Raw genomic sequence first — 15,230 nt, 5'->3', positions numbered from 1 at the left:
ATTGCCCCCCAGCTTCCCTGAGCTTTCCCAAATATTCAAAGCGCACCATGTGCCTTTTTGGGAGCACATATTTGTGTGAAAAGTTATTCTCCACATTGAACTTCAATAAGTCAAAGTACAGGTCTAGACTTAATGATGATCATCTTCAAGCCATACTGAGGGTCTCAACTGCTTCCTCTCTCAAGCCAAATGTGGTTCAGATTTGTGAGAAGAAGCGCTGTCAAGTCTCTGGCAGCAAGGAATAGGCAAAAGATGCCATGTTCAGAAGAACTGTTCATGATCTTCACTCAATGTTCTATTCATGTTCAGAAGAAACAATTAAAACTGTTAATAATAACTTTTGAGGACTTTTTTTTTTTTTTTGGTGAAATTCCTTATGCGGCCCTGCCTCACCCCGACTTTGCCTCCTGCGGCCTCAGGTAAATTGAGTTTGAGACCCCTGTCGTAGATTTTGCAAGTTGGAACTAAGAGCAAAGCATAGTTCCGTCCCCTGGTTAAAGATACTTCAATGAGAGGGCTCAGGGCCGTGACAGTGAGTTAGAGCAAGAATTCTGAATCCCAGGCTCCTGGCCCTGATCGGTCCAGTCCCCCTTCTGTTTTTAGTCTGCAAGTGACCACAGCTGCTTGGAGCACATCCAGCTCACTCTTGGGCATCTCTGTGCTCAAGGGCGGATGAAAAATGATCTGAGAAGAGGAGAAGTGCTCAGACACTAATTCTTTGCCGGTGAATTTTTTGTGGAATGCAAAGGGTGATCCTCCCCACCCTTCCAACCTCCCTAGTCAAATAGGTTGACTTCTCAAGCAGTTGCCTGACCCAGGACTGGGAGCCAGTTCTGAAGTCAAATAGGTTGACTTCTCAAGCAGTTGCCTGACCCAGGACTGGGAGCCAGTTCCGAAGAAGAGTCCAGTTGAAGAGAATTTGCCTTCCACGGGTCCGGCGGGGGAAAAGGGGGCAGGGCGCTGTGGAGAGGGCACTTATTGAGCATTTACTGTGTGTGCCTACCCTAGGAAGCGGCAGGCCCGGGTACTTTGGCATCTCATCTCGGATTTGGGTGGCATAGCTATATTTCATTCTTGCTCTGTGATTTGAAGCAGGGCTGGGTAGGGGGAGCCTTTCCAAACGTCAAGATTTCTGGAGGAGGCCGAGAAAGCATAGCAGACAGAAGTGTCAGGGGGCCTCTCTGCTGGGTCCCGGCCTCCCCGACTTTTCAGGGCGCGCAGGCTGCCCATCGTGGGCACTGCAGGGGGTCCAGTCTAGGGGAGATGGGGGGGGTGGGCGGGCAGTAGCAGAGGATGCCCCAGGGGCGCCTTTCTCTTTAAGAACCCCACCAGCGCCGCTGATTGGCTGTAGCTATGCAGGTCTTTCTTCCTCCGGGTCCCCGTGTGCGCGTCCCCCCCTATTCCGCTGTCCCCGCCGTCCCCCCCACGGCGTCCCTCCCGCTCCCCGCAATCCTCCTCCTCCTTCTCCTCCCCGCCCAGTGGAGCCCCAGCAAGAAGATGCCAGCAACAGATGCTGGGCGCCCAGACTGGCATCCTTAGGCCCAGCAGAGCGCCTTAAGCCGGAGAGAGAGAGAGAAAGAGAGGGCACGGTGGAGGCGCGGACGGGAGGTGCGGAGATTTCCCCCCTACACCCCGAAAAGACAGCATCCCCCAGCCCGCATCGGAGAGCTCCCAGCCGGGCCGAGCACCTGCCTGCCTGCCTGCCTGCCTGCCACCTCTCTTCCCAGCCATGCGGGGCCCCAATGCCAAGGAGGAGATGCGCGCGGGGCTCCAGGGCGCAGGGGGCCCCGACCGGCCGGACGCGCGCGGGCAGCGGCGGGACATCGTCTGGAGGAACGTGGTCCTCATGAGCCTGCTCCATTTGGGGGCCGTGTACGCGCTGCTGCTCATCCCCAAGGCGCAGACGCTCACTCTGCTCTGGGGTAAGTCCCCCCACCCCGATCCCGGCGCCCCCCGACCCCGCGCCCTGGACCCCCGGGGCCTGCGGGGTCTCCTCCGCCTGCATGCGCACGGTGGATACTCCCGGGGTCTCCAACTTCAGCCTCCCACGCGGGGCGGGAGAAGCCGGGGACCCCGCGCCCGGTGGCACTGCTGGTGTTGGGGCTCCCTTCGCCTCCTGCCTCTCTGCTCCTGGGCCGGCTGCGTCTTGGGGGGCCGAGTTAAGGACGGGAAAAGGGGACGGAGAGCTGGTCCGGGCTCCATCTGGAGGGTCGCGCACGAAGTGAAGCGGGGAGATGAGTTACCTGCTCGTCCCTGCACAAAGCCCCTGCCTTTCGCACCCCAGTGCCGACTCCGGGGTCCCCGAAGTTTCTAGGCGAGCCAACCACCTCCTTCGCCGAGCCCGGCCGGCCTCCGATCGGCCCTCCGAGCCTGCCCCTCTGCTCCGCGCCGGGCTCTGTCTCCTGCCCCTGGGACTTGCCGCGGCCCACTGTCATGTCACAGCATTCTGATCTTGGGTCCAGGCCCCCCACCCCGCTCCGCTTCTGGACCCCAGAGGGGCGCGTGGATGCCCCGCCGGACCCCGCTCGGACCTCGGATTAGACTTTGGCCAAGCGCCCAAGGAAGGCTCCGAAGCGCGTCCTGGGCCGGTGTCTGTCCAGGTCCCTTAGAAGCCCGCTGGGCTCGCAGCGCTCGCTTCCCGTGGCCTCCGGGGATGTGGGCAAGAGAAGTCCAACCTATTTGTGTATCCTGAAAGAAGGGGAACGACGCGTGGAATGGGGAGCTAGGAGTGGGGACAGCCTTCTCCGGATACCCCGGAGGGCCTGCGGACCGTTCCACATAATGTCTGAGGGCAGGTGCAGGTGTGTAGCCCAGAGAGGGGGTTGGATGGAGGGAGTGATGAGACCGTTAGGCTCCTGTGCCATCCCAGGACACTGCAGCCCCTGAGCACTATCTGGAGTGATCCCTGAGCACCGATTTAGGAATAGCAACCTCTTGGAGCTGCGGCGTGTGGTCTCTCTGTCCCTTCAATCTGGATGACTCCTGACTCCTCTGTCCCCCACGGAGTGGCCTCAGTTTCTGTGCCCTTCCCCACATTTTGATGTTTGGTTTGTATGCTCCTGCATCCCAAAGAACAGTTTGGAAACCGTTGGAGCACTGGTGCTAGAAGATCTCCTCCCCAGGGAACTTGGGGCATATTTCCAGGGCAGTGAGAGCTCAGAGAGCAGTGAGCACTTCATTTCTTTCCTAACTATCTTGTACTCCACCAGCAATCCCCCACTTTTCCTGCACCCATTAGGAGCCACATAGACAAGGCCTCCTCCTCAGGTGTGCCAAGTGGCTTCTGGACTTTCCAGGCCACCCTGTGGTGAAGCTGGTATCTTTGTTCTGAAAACATTTGGCATGAGGGTGCCCTCTTAATTCCAGGCTCCACTACTCTCCATGGGGAACTAATAACCCCAGGACTTGATCTACCAAGGGGGCATGATGTTGCAAACCATAAAACACCCTTTACTAGTTTGTTTTGCTGATAACAAAAGTACTTTTGGGGAATATTAGTGTGCAGGCTACTCCCTACATTGCTCAGGAGACTGTGGTATCTCAGGGCAGACATTCATTCCTTGTGAGCCAGCCCTCTTGCCTTTCTTTTTTCTTTTTATTTTATGTTTTTGGTTTTTGGGTCACACCCGGCAAAGCTCAGAGGTTACTCCTGACTACGCTCAAAAATTGCTCCTGGCAGGCTCGGGGGACTATATGGGATGCCGGGATTTGAACCACCGTCCTTCTGCATGCATCCATGCTATCTCTCCGGCCTGCCCCTCTTGCCTTTCTATCCTAGCTCAGAAGCTTCTCAGGAGCTCTGGATTCGCTTCCTACCTGCGTTTCATCACCTCCCTTTGTAAGAGAGAACATGTGCTGATGGGGTGTATGTTAAGTTCCAGGGCCAACATGGCAATATAGTAACATCCCAAAAGTTCATCCTAGCCTGATGGATGTCCCATCCATTGGGGGACTGTCACAGAGCTGCAGGCCCCAACTGCACAGGGGGCAGTGCGCAGGCGCATCCTGGGCTGCCTTGATAGACAGTGAAAGCTCCAGGGCTTGACCTAGACATGCTCCCACCCACACCCCTGTCCTTCACTTCCTCTGTGGCCCGGGACTCTGTTTGGCGTCAGGGCCGAGTTCCTGCATCTTTGGGTCGCTCTTCCTCTTCGGGGACCTGATCTGTCAAGGAACTAGGCTAAGCGAGTCCATCAGGAGCCTCCTTCCACTCTGTGACGTTGCCCTGGAAACGAAGCCTCCCTGGAGCGAACGGTGGAGGTGGAGGGGGTGTGAGTTGCATCGGGTGCCTGGAGGGACTTGCTTGGTGGTGAAATGCCAGGCACATCTGGATGGTTATCCGGAGCTGTTAGTCAGTCCATCTTCAGCTGCTGTCTGACCCCCCAACCCCCAGCCCTTTCTGATTCGCCTCCTACCCATTGAATCATTTGCACTTTATTTTTTTTTTCTCCTTTTTGAATTGTCCCAGCCAGGCATGCACCTGGCCCTTTCAGCCATCTTCTCTTCATATCCTTTTTTGTTTTCTGACTGGGTAGGCTGTCAAAAGCATGCCTTGAAGGGTGATAGAGATAGTGCAGGGGGAAAAGCCTCTCGTTTTGCATGTGGCAGAGAGAGATTCCATCCTTGGCACCCACATTTTGGTCCTCCTCTCCCTGCCAGGAGTGATCCTTGAGCATAGAGCCAAGAGCAGACCTTGAGCACAGCCACTGCAGGGGACCTGCCAGGTGTGATCCCAAAAGCCTTCCAAACAACAAAACAATACAACCAAAAATCAAAAAACAAAAACCCCAAAGGCCCACAGGATGAAGGGATGAGTTTGGGAATTAAAACTCCCACTGGAAGTGAAAATGTTCATTTGAAGACCCCAGGCTCACAAAAGTGACAGTTTTGAGGGTTTAACACAGAAAGGGCTGTTTAGTGGAGGCCTGGATTCCTCCTTCTGAAGGAGCTGCATGGTGGATGAGGCCAGGCAGTCTTGCTTTTATTGAGGTGACAGTGTCAGGACTTCTCAGTGGACCTGCTCTCCAGTCCTCCCCAGGCACTCTGGTGGTTGGTTTTCAGAAACCTTGGAACTTTTCAGGTTTCTCTGGACATGTCATCTGCATCTAGTCTGTTTCCCTCCTAGGACGATACTGTGCTTCCACAGCCAACATTTGCAACTGTCTCCCTTTCTGTCCAGGGAGAATGCAACCCTGGTTAGATGGAACTGGTTTCATCAGAGTGGGGGTGGAGGGTTGGAAGGTGCTGGTCTACAGCCAGATTCTGTTTTTTGTTTTGCTTTGTTTGTTTCTGCTGCTAACGTCTGCGTTGCATGCACTATCTATGGAGCGAGGGGCTGGATCACATCCAACTGTGCTCAGGACTTAATCCTGGTTCTGTGCTAAGGGATCACTTCTGGTGTTGCCCAGGGAACTTTACACAATTCGAAGGCTTGAACCAGGCCTGACCGTAAGCAAGGCAAGCACCTTACCTTCTGTACTATCACTAGCCCACCTGCAACATTCATCAAAGTGAGCAAGGCTCTGGAGAAGATCTAAATGTGAATCCCGAATCCCTGCTTACCGACTTATCAACTGAATGACTTTGGGCATGTGAATATTTCTAGACTTCAATTTTCTCACTTTTAAAATAGGTGCTATAATGTCATGAGGAATTAATTAGGTAATGTAAGACAGCACACTGCCTGGTTCATAGTTGGTTTCAGTAATTGTTAGTTGTCATAATTATTGAGGGTCAGGGTACTGACTCCTTTTCTTTTCTTTTTCGGTTTTTGGACCATACCCAGGGCACTCAGGGCGTAGTCCTGGCCCATCACTCAAGAATCTCTCTTGGCTGGACTTTAGGGACCTAGTGCTGTGCTGGGATCAAACCCAGGTCAGCAGCGTGTAAGACAATCACCTTTTCCTCTGCCCTATCTCTCCAGTCTGGCTCTTTTCTTTAGTAGAAAGAATAAAAGGCCTTTTACAGCACAGCGGATTTTATAACCTGCCACATCCCTAGGCTTCATTGCTTGTCTTGCATGGAAAAGCTCTCTCTGGCTTTGGGACAGAGGATCTTTCTTCAAGTCCCCAGAGATGATAAACACAATTTTTCACCTCTCCACTACCCTACTCTTTCATTATATCATTATATTTTTCTCCTATTTTCCTTCAAAAGACCACTATTTTGTGAATAAGAATCTTTTTTGTTTAGCTGACAGTTCACCTGGTTTTGAGTGGTTTTCTTGGAGATTTTTTTCAGCACAGCTGATTATAATTTTAATAGAAACAAGGCCAAATAATTTTCTTTAGGCTCTCAAATTTGATTTCATTTTTCTCCCACTCTCCCACTTCCTTTAGTCATCTTTTTGTTTTGTTTTGTTTGGGGGCCACACCTGGCTGTGCTCAGGAATCACTCCTAGCAGTCAGTACTCAGTGTTGACAGTAGAACAGATCCCCAGTCAGCCGTGTTCAGGACAAGTGTCCTACTTGCTGCACTATCTCTCTTGCCCTTTGAGTTATCTTTAAAAATAAATATTTGAGAATGTGGATTGATAGTAGAGCAGTACATGGCTTGCTTATGTGAGGCTCTGGGTTTGATCCCTAACAGTACACACACACACACACACACTCTCTTCCTCCCTCTCTCTCTCTTTCTCTCACCCTCTACCTGAAATATTGAAAACCATCCTCTTCATAAACCTTATCATCCCCTTCCCTTTGTTGTTGCAACTTGTACATTTTTAATAAACTGGCGATCACTAAGAGCCTTGCTCAAGGCTAGCATGCAGCAAAACTAGACACTAGAGTATCCTTTTGCTGGCTTAATAATTCCAACAAGTATAAATATAGGTTGAGGGTAACATGATAAAGTTCTTTTTTTTTTGTTTGTTTGTTTTTGGGCCACAACCAGCAATGCTCAGGGGTTACTCCTGGCTCTGCACTCAAGAAATCGCTCCTGGCTTGAGGGACCATATAGGATGCCTGGGATCGAATTCAAGTCCGTCCTGGGTTAGCCACATGCAAGGCAAACGCCCCTCCGCTGCACCACCGCTCCGGCCCCAAGTTCATTTTTTATAACCCTGGTCAAGGTCATTGCAGATGCCCATGATAATTAGCAGAGGGAGAATAGTGCTGCTGTGTGGGGAGATCAGGCTGCAGGCTCCCTTGCTACACCACCCAGCATCATCTTGGCTCTCCCTATACTGGTTGCCCACTTTCCTGGAACCTGGGGGCAGTAGCACTGAGCTGAAAGTCACTGTCAGAATCAGGGTGTGTGTCAGTATCTGAGAACAAATGTGCAGTGCTAGCAACTCATAGTTCCTGTCATGGGACAGGACATGTCTCAAAACCTTACACTGGCTTGCTATCATCTGTTGGGACATAAAGAACTTGCAGCTCCAGTACAAGGCATGCTCTCAAAACCCAACTGTTTGATGCAGCTGTTTGACCTTGCTAGAGCATTTTCACTTCTTGTTTTATCTAGTTTGGGGTATTGCATACATTAAAATAATTTTATGCATACAATTTGGGCAATGCAAAATTATAATACTTGCTTGGAAAAAGCCATGAACCAATTGACAAAAGGATGGCACAGCCTTGGGGTTTCCTTGAGGTTTAACGGAAGAGAGCTGGGGCAGTGGCAAGCATCTTCTGGTAAGTAGAGAGCTAGGAGGGCTCATCACCTGCACTAATTGACTCTCTGAGCACTATTAGGGTGGCTAAACTTCCCTGTTTCCCTTTTATCCTGTTTATCTTTTTTGAGCTCCCCACTCCCCTTTTTCCTTTTTTTTTTCTTCTTCTTTTTTTTAGATCACACTCAGCTGTCCTCAGAGCTTACTCCTGGCTCTGTACTGAGGAGAACATATGTGTAATGCTGGGAAGAATCCCCAGTTGGCCTCATGCAAAGCAGGTGCCCTACCTGCTGTACTATTGCTCTGGCCCCTGAGTTTTGTTTTTTTTTTTCTACAAAGACCACATCAGGTACACCTGGCTCAGAATTGGGAGGATCATGTGGTGCCATGGATCAAACTCTGGACTCCAGGGGCTAACACCTGTGCTCCACTGAGTTAAGCTGTCTCTCTCCCTCTCTCTTCTGCCTCTCTTCCACTCTCTCTATGAGCCTCCTCTCTCATAAGGGTTTTCTTTGGTCTTCCTGAAGCCTCTGGCATGTAGTTCACCTTCTCTCATCTTTGATTTCTCATGTTTCTGAGGTAGGTTCTCCACTGTGGGGTTCAGAGCGTGGTCTTTAGAATCAGCTCGTCTGAGTTCAAAGCCCAGCCCCAAGTTCAGCTTCAGATCCATCATGTGCCTTCCTTGACCACACTGTCCTCATCTATAATGGCACTGCTGATAGTGTAGTCAATGTTGTGTCATAGCTGGCAGGAAGTGAGTTCCTGCAGAACTCTTGTTCTTAGAGCAGGCCTACAGCAAACAGTGGACTTTGGGCCTTTGGGTACATGCCTCCTTCATATCTTCTTGTGCTGTTCATTCACATGGCTGACTCAAAGGCTAAGTTGTGTTACCCTCAGTTCCATGGTCACAGAATGAATGCACTAGATGAGGAATTGAAAGAACTTTCCTCGAAGGGCACTGGTGACTACAAGGGCCAGTCATTATCCTCCTAAAAATCTCTGTGTGCATGGCCACAAGAGAGACCCTCTTCTGGGATAGGCAGTTGTAAATTCCTTCAGCCACAGTTTTATTCACTTTTTCTGTTCTGCTGCATATCAGAAGTTTTTGGGGAGCCTTTAATGTTCAGACAAAGGCCTCAGTGATAGTATAGTGGGGAGTGTGCTTGCTTGCACAAGACTGACCCAGGTGAGATCCCCAGCACCCTATAGGGCCCCCTGAGTCCCACTAGAGTAATCCCTGAGTGCAGAGCCAGAAGTAACCTTTGAGCATCACCAGGTATGTCCCCCAAACAAACAAATAAACATAAAGTATTCAGTCACTGTAACTTCACCCTGGATTTAGGTGTACATACCTGAGACCCGCCCTTTTCTGGGAGGGGTCTTGGGAACTGGATATTAGGTGTAACCTTACCTGCAAGACCCCTCCCATTCCGGGGAGTGGTTTTGGAAAAGGTAGATAAGCCTTTGACCCAGGGGATTTGGGCCCTTTTGCCCTGCTGGGCTCTCTGGCTTTTGGGGTCTTTGCCCTTTTTGCTTTAGGCTGGGTCTCTGCCCTTTTGGTCTTTGACCAGCATGGAGATCAAAGGAAAGATGGCTGAAAGGAGTTAAGATGCAGGGCTAAGAATAGCAATGCTTGAAAGGTTATAAGATAGGCCACACACATGTGGTGAATAGGGATAAATAAAGTTGACGCTTCCTGATGCCTGCCTGTGAGTGAGTTCAATACCCGTCGCTTTTCTGGACCCCAGACCCGCCAGCTCATGGAGGATGAAGCCACCTCCATCCATCGCCATCCAGATCCATCCTTAATTAATTAAGACAACAAGTCACTTGGTCCCATCTCCCCCAGACCTCTAGGCTGGAGTTTGCCAGAGTTATTTAGAAATCGCTAGCCCCTTATTTTGCCTTTTTTTGGTGGTGGGATTTGGACATATAAGCTGTGCTCAGGGCTTACCTCTGGCTCTCAGCTCAGGGATCACTCTTGTTGGTGCTCAGGGAACCATATGGGATGCTATGAATCAAACCTAGTTTAGCCGCATTCAAGGCAAGTACCCTATCTGCTGTACTATTCTTCTGACACCTTGTGTTGTTTTAAAGCCATTCAGGCATTTCTGCTACGAAGCAGGGCTGAGAACTATGCTTTAATTCACGTACTCAGTTTTATTTATAACTCATGCATTTTCTGCCAGACATTAGCTCTATTCCCCCTCCTTCCTCCCAGTTCATGGCTCTTGGAGGCCGGCTGGGGTGAGAGGAGAGGACGCTCCAGGGTGGGAAATTAGGATGCTCAGCCAGTTGAGCCCAAAAGGTTCTGGGGGAGGAAGGTGGCATTGCAGCACAGGGACCTGCTAGAGCAGTGCTGGGAAGTGGGGGGGATGAAGAGCACTTGTTCAATCTCCTTGGTAAGTGGGTAAAGAGGGGGTAAGAGGGGAGCAGGGGCCAAACTCAGAACAGGGAGACCCAGTATGCCCAGCAGGAAGAAACTTCTCTGAGTATGACTGTGATCTTCATCTGACCCTCACCCCCTCCTCCTCCTCCTACTGTTTCTGGGGACTTTGAAGCCCCACTTTTTTTAAATTGCTTTATTTAAGCACCGTGGATACAAAATTGTTTATAGTTAGATTTCAGTCATACAATGTACACCATCCTTCACCACCAGTAACTGGGAAGAACTTGGATCAGCTGGAGTAATAGCTGCCCAGAGATGACCTGAGCCAGGCTGCAGAGGCAGGGGGAAGCTGGGAACACGTTCTTAGTACCTTTGATCTCACACTCAGAAGTGCTGGCCCAGGAATAAACATGTTGCTGCTAAGGTCTGCTCTGCCCCGGGCCACCTCTCTTTCTACTTCCTTCTCTTGGCTCTGTTTGTTCCTGGGTTCCTATGTGTGCCAGTGTTCTTATGCTCATTCTGCTGCCATCTTGAATCCAAGTTTATTTACATCTGATCCATTTTGGTTTGAAAGCCACACCCACCTGGAGTGGGGCTCCAAGATCATGCCTGGTGATGCTTACAGGGTGAGCTTCAGTATTGGGGATTGCACTAGGGTTGGCTATGGACAAAACATGCATCTTTTTGTTTGTTTTGGGGCATTCTCAGCAGTGCTCAGCACTTACCCCTGCCTCTGTGCTCACACAAATGATCCCTGAGCACTGAACCAGGGGTAAGCCCTGAGAACTACCTGTTGTGACCCCAAAACCAAGTAAATAAAGACTCCCAGACCCTGAGAAAGGGCTTAAGGGCAGGAGCTTATGTTTTGCAAGAAGGAATCTCTGGGTTCAATTTCCAGTACCTCTGGAAGTGACCCCCAAACACTAGCTGTGGAGCACCATCAAGTGTGTCAAACCTTCCCACCCTCCCCAACACTCTCCCAAAATTCCCCACTCAACAAAAAGCAGCAAAGGATCTTGGCTTCTGCATTTTGATGAGTGTGAACCGGGTCACGGCCTCACTTTGCACCCAGCTATGGGCTAACCATCTGGAGAAGGTGTCCATGTGCCGAGCGTGGCAGTTCTTCCTTGGCCTCTTGACGCCCTCCCTCTGCTCCCCCCTCCTACTCTCTGCCTCCTTGTAGCTTATTATAGATCATGTCGGGATCCTGCTTCTCTTGCCAACAAAAGACTGTTGCTAAAATCTTTCAGCTGGCAGCAGCGATGTTTAATTCATGGGCTGGAAAATTAATTTTATTTTCATGAAAAGAGCAGGGGAAAAATAACAAGGAGGTGCAGTGCATGGCCTTGGGGAATTCAGCTTGTCTAACAGATGAGCTGGTAAAGGTGAGGGGGTCTCTGGGGATGGGGCTGCCCTCCTCAGAATTCTGCAGCAGAGGAGGATTGCTTTCAGCTTAAGTAGCACGAAACTCAGTCTTGGGGAGCTCCTGGTAAACATAGGCTAACCTGGTATGTGGTTCAGTGCAAGGCCCAAATGTGCATTTCTACCCTGGCTAGTCTCAGGGATGATGCCAGGGATTGACCCAGCATCAATTGTATGCCTAGCATGTACCTTACATAAATCCTCTATCTCTTTGGATCCTAAATTAACTTCCCATGCTTTTGTTTGTTTGTTTTGGGGCCACACCAGCAGTGTTCAGCAATTTCTTCTGGCTTGCTCTCAGAAATCACTCCTGGAAGATTTGGGGGATCATATGGGATGCCGGGGATTGAACCAGGGTTGGCCTCATGAAAGGCAAATGCCTTTTGTTATAGCAAATGCTATTGCTCTGATCCCCTCAGCTTTCCATGTTTTAATTTATGGGAAAACCTTTGAATTTCACTGACAAGCTCTGAAACCGGCTCTGTGGAGGTGACTCAGAGTTGTGTATGTAAACATTTTATGGGATTATGATGTTACTGACCCTATCCTGATTGGTGATTGTGCCCTACCCTAGGGTGTGACCTGGCATTCTGCCCCCACCCTAGGGTGGTACCTGATTCTGCTTCCACCATTGGGTGGTATCTGATCCCACCATTGGGTGGTACCTGATTCTGGGGGATAAAAACAAGGGTCTGTGGAAGGCGGGGGGCTTTTGGCTGGAACTGAGGCTGAGACTTTGGACTTCAGTCTTGTCCACTGAATAAAGCTAATATTTCCACAAGCCTGACTGTCTGCGAGCTGTTTACTCGCCGTTTCACCTCAGAACCATTGGCTGGACAGGATGGCAGACGCGTGCTCTGAGCTGGAGGGGAAAGACCTCATCCTCCATCCCTCCATCAGTCAACCTTTTCAGGGGCTGACTTGCAACAACTCAGGTCTGTCCTCCTGAGCATAAAGAGCAGCCTTCATTCCTGTGCAGGAGCCCTTGATGGTTGGTTTCCTTGTAGCATGATTTGCCCTTGAGGGCATTGTCGTGTTTTAGAGGAGAAAGCAATGTAGCCTCTCCTTCAGCCTTCCTCTGTCAGAGAGAAAGTCCGTCCTGGCTCTGTCACAGCTTGTGTCTCTCCAGTCCTTGCACTACCATTTTCCCGAGTCCTTCATGGAACCAGTTATGATGGGGCTCAGCCTCACCAGGGCTGACTCTGGAAGGAGCAGAGCCACTGGCCAGGCACAATCCAGGCTCTGCCCCAGACTCATCCTTCATTTGGCCCCTCCTGGTCTTCCCTCTTTATTGTCACCTCTGCTCCCTGGCAAGATTTCCCATCAGCCTCCTACCTCCAGGGATTGTTTAGAATCTTACTGCTCTTTTTGGGGTTGGGGAGTGAGGGAAAGTAAACGTTGTTCTCACACCTATAGAGACCCCAATGGTGCACAACCATCTGTTGTGCTGGAGATTGGACCAGCGTCAGCGGATGGACGGTCTATACCCCACACCTGTTCCATCGCTCAGGCCAACCCAGTTGTCCTGAAGGGTGGTGAGACTCCACTCCTGAGGTTGTAAGCTATTTTATTAGGGTCTGGGCTGTTGTGGCCCACACCTGGTAATGTCCAGGGGATACTTCCAGCTTGGGACTCCAGGAACCATCTACTGTCAGGGTTAAAACTGGGCATTTGCCTGTGAGCCATCTCCCTGTCTTGAGGCTCTGAGCCTTTCTTAGGGTCTTCCCCTCCTCCCCCGTTTATAGTACCTACTCCTTGATCTGGTGCTGCTGAGTGAATGAATAAAAGAATGAGCAAATAACCCCTCTCTGTCTCCACTCCCTGCTATGAGAGAACTGAATTCGAGTGAAAAATAAGGAAAACTAGTTTCTTTGAATTGGAGATTTGTTGGTTTGCAGGCTACTCCTGGTGATGCTCTGATGACCTGTGGTACCAGGGATTGGATCCTGGTCTCCCATGTGTGAAGTTTGTGCACCATTTTGTTCAGTTGGTTCTCCTGCTGAGAAGGTGCTTTTCTATCTAGGGGCTACACCTGGGGTGCCAGGAATTGAATTTAGGACCTCTAAAATGCTAGGCTTGTGCTCCACTTCCTAAGCCATATTCCTAATCTTTGATTTCTGGGTGGGGGCATTTGGGTTACATCCAGTGGTGCTCAGTGCTTCTTCCTGGCCATGCTCAGAAGACTATAGTCTGTCACAGGGATTAAATTAGGTAACTGGGGCCGAAGAGATAGCATGGAGGTAAGCCTTTCATGCAGAAGGTCATTGGTTCAAATCTTGGCATCCCATATGGTTTCCCGAGCCTGCCAGGAGCGATTTCTGAACATGCAGCCAGGAGTAATCCCTGAGCACTGCCAGGTGTGACCCAAAAACTAAAAAAACAAAAACAAAAACAAAAAACTAGGTTACCTACCTAAAAGACAAGTGTCCTATCTTCTCTACTATCTCTTATGCATTCCTAATAATAAAATTTCTGCAGTACATCTTCATGTTTTCATGGACTAACACAGTCTTATTTATTTATTTATTTATTTATTTATTTTTGTGGTTTTTGGGTCACACCCAGCAGTGCTCAGGGGTTACTCCTGGCTCCATGCTCAGAAATTGCTCCTGACAGGCTCGGGGGACCATATGGGATGCTGGGATTTGAACCGATGACTTTGTGCATGAAAGGCAAATGCCTTACCTCCATGCTATCTCTCCGGCCCCCACAGTCTTACGTTTATGCTCTTAATTTTATCTAAATCTAATTTTTTTCCAGTGGTGCAGTAGTACAGCGGGTAGGGCATTTGCCTTGCATGTAGCTAACTCAGGTTTAATTTCATGCATCCCATATGGAATCCTGAGCCCCTTAGCCTTAACCCCTGAGCATCACCAGGCATGCCCCCAACCCCCCAAATCTAATTTTTCATAATAAATATTTAATTAAGTCACAGAATAATCTAACTTTTGAATAATATAAAATTTAGGAAGGAGAGTGGAATTGGGGCTCAGGACTTACTCCTGGTTTCACACTCAAAAATCACTTACTGGTAGTGTTCAGGGCACTGATGAGGTGTCGAGATCAAATCCAGGTCAGCCACATGCAAGTGCCCTACCTGCTGGACTATCACTCTGCCCCTCTAATGTGTTCTTTATCCATGTTCCTGGCGCTCCACTTTTCCAGAATGATTATTTCCTCAATCATTTCCTTCATCTTTCAGGTGACTACGTATCAGTGATGAAATCTCAGTCAGTTTTCTATTCTCTAGCCTCCAATTTTACTTAACAGAACATTTCAATGTGTGTGCAACCTCACCAAAGAATTACTTTTTTTAATTTGTTTTTGTTCTGGGCCCATACCCAGTGATGTTCAGGAATTCCTGCTGTCAGTGCTCAGGGGACCAAACAGGATACAGAGGATTGAAGGATACAGTGGATAAGTTGGCCGCATGCAAGGCAAGCATCGTACCTGTTGTCCTATCACTCCAGTTCCCAAGGAATTGCTTTGTTGTTTGTTTTTGTTTTTGTTTGGGGGGTCACACCGGCAATGCTCAGGGGTTACTCCTGGCTCTGCACTCAGAAATTGCTTCTGGCAGGCTCAGGGGACCATATGGGATGCTTGATTTAAACCATGGTTCATCCTGGGTTGGCTGCATGCAAGGCAAACACCCTAGCACTGTGCTATCTCTCCGGCCCCAGAATTGCTTTTTATTTGCACAAACTAGTTACATCTTACTTAAACAAAAGGTGCTTACTAGATGATCAGGGAAACAGCAATATCTTTTGGGCAGAGAGCACAAAAGAAGGGAATCTGAATGCATTTTGC

At 49.8% G+C, this 15,230-nt stretch overlaps 1 protein-coding gene across 1 annotated transcript in view; it reads left to right on the top strand.

The window, feature by feature from the left end:
• The first annotated feature begins 1,574 nt into the window (after positions 1 to 1,574).
• Positions 1,575 to 15,230, top strand: part of SCD5 (stearoyl-CoA desaturase 5) — a 195,612-nt gene continuing 181,956 nt past the window's right edge. Inside the window, exon 1 of the mRNA XM_049790298.1 lies at positions 1,575 to 1,922. Coding sequence (XP_049646255.1) covers positions 1,730 to 1,922 — 193 coding nt within the window. The 5' untranslated portion in view covers positions 1,575 to 1,729. The remainder of the gene's footprint in view (positions 1,923 to 15,230) is intronic.

Source organism: Suncus etruscus, chromosome 16 (assembly GCF_024139225.1).
Source record: "Suncus etruscus isolate mSunEtr1 chromosome 16, mSunEtr1.pri.cur, whole genome shotgun sequence".
In the NCBI taxonomy this organism is placed as follows: domain Eukaryota; kingdom Metazoa; phylum Chordata; class Mammalia; order Eulipotyphla; family Soricidae; genus Suncus; species Suncus etruscus.
This window is presented reverse-complemented; position numbering and strand designations above follow the sequence as displayed.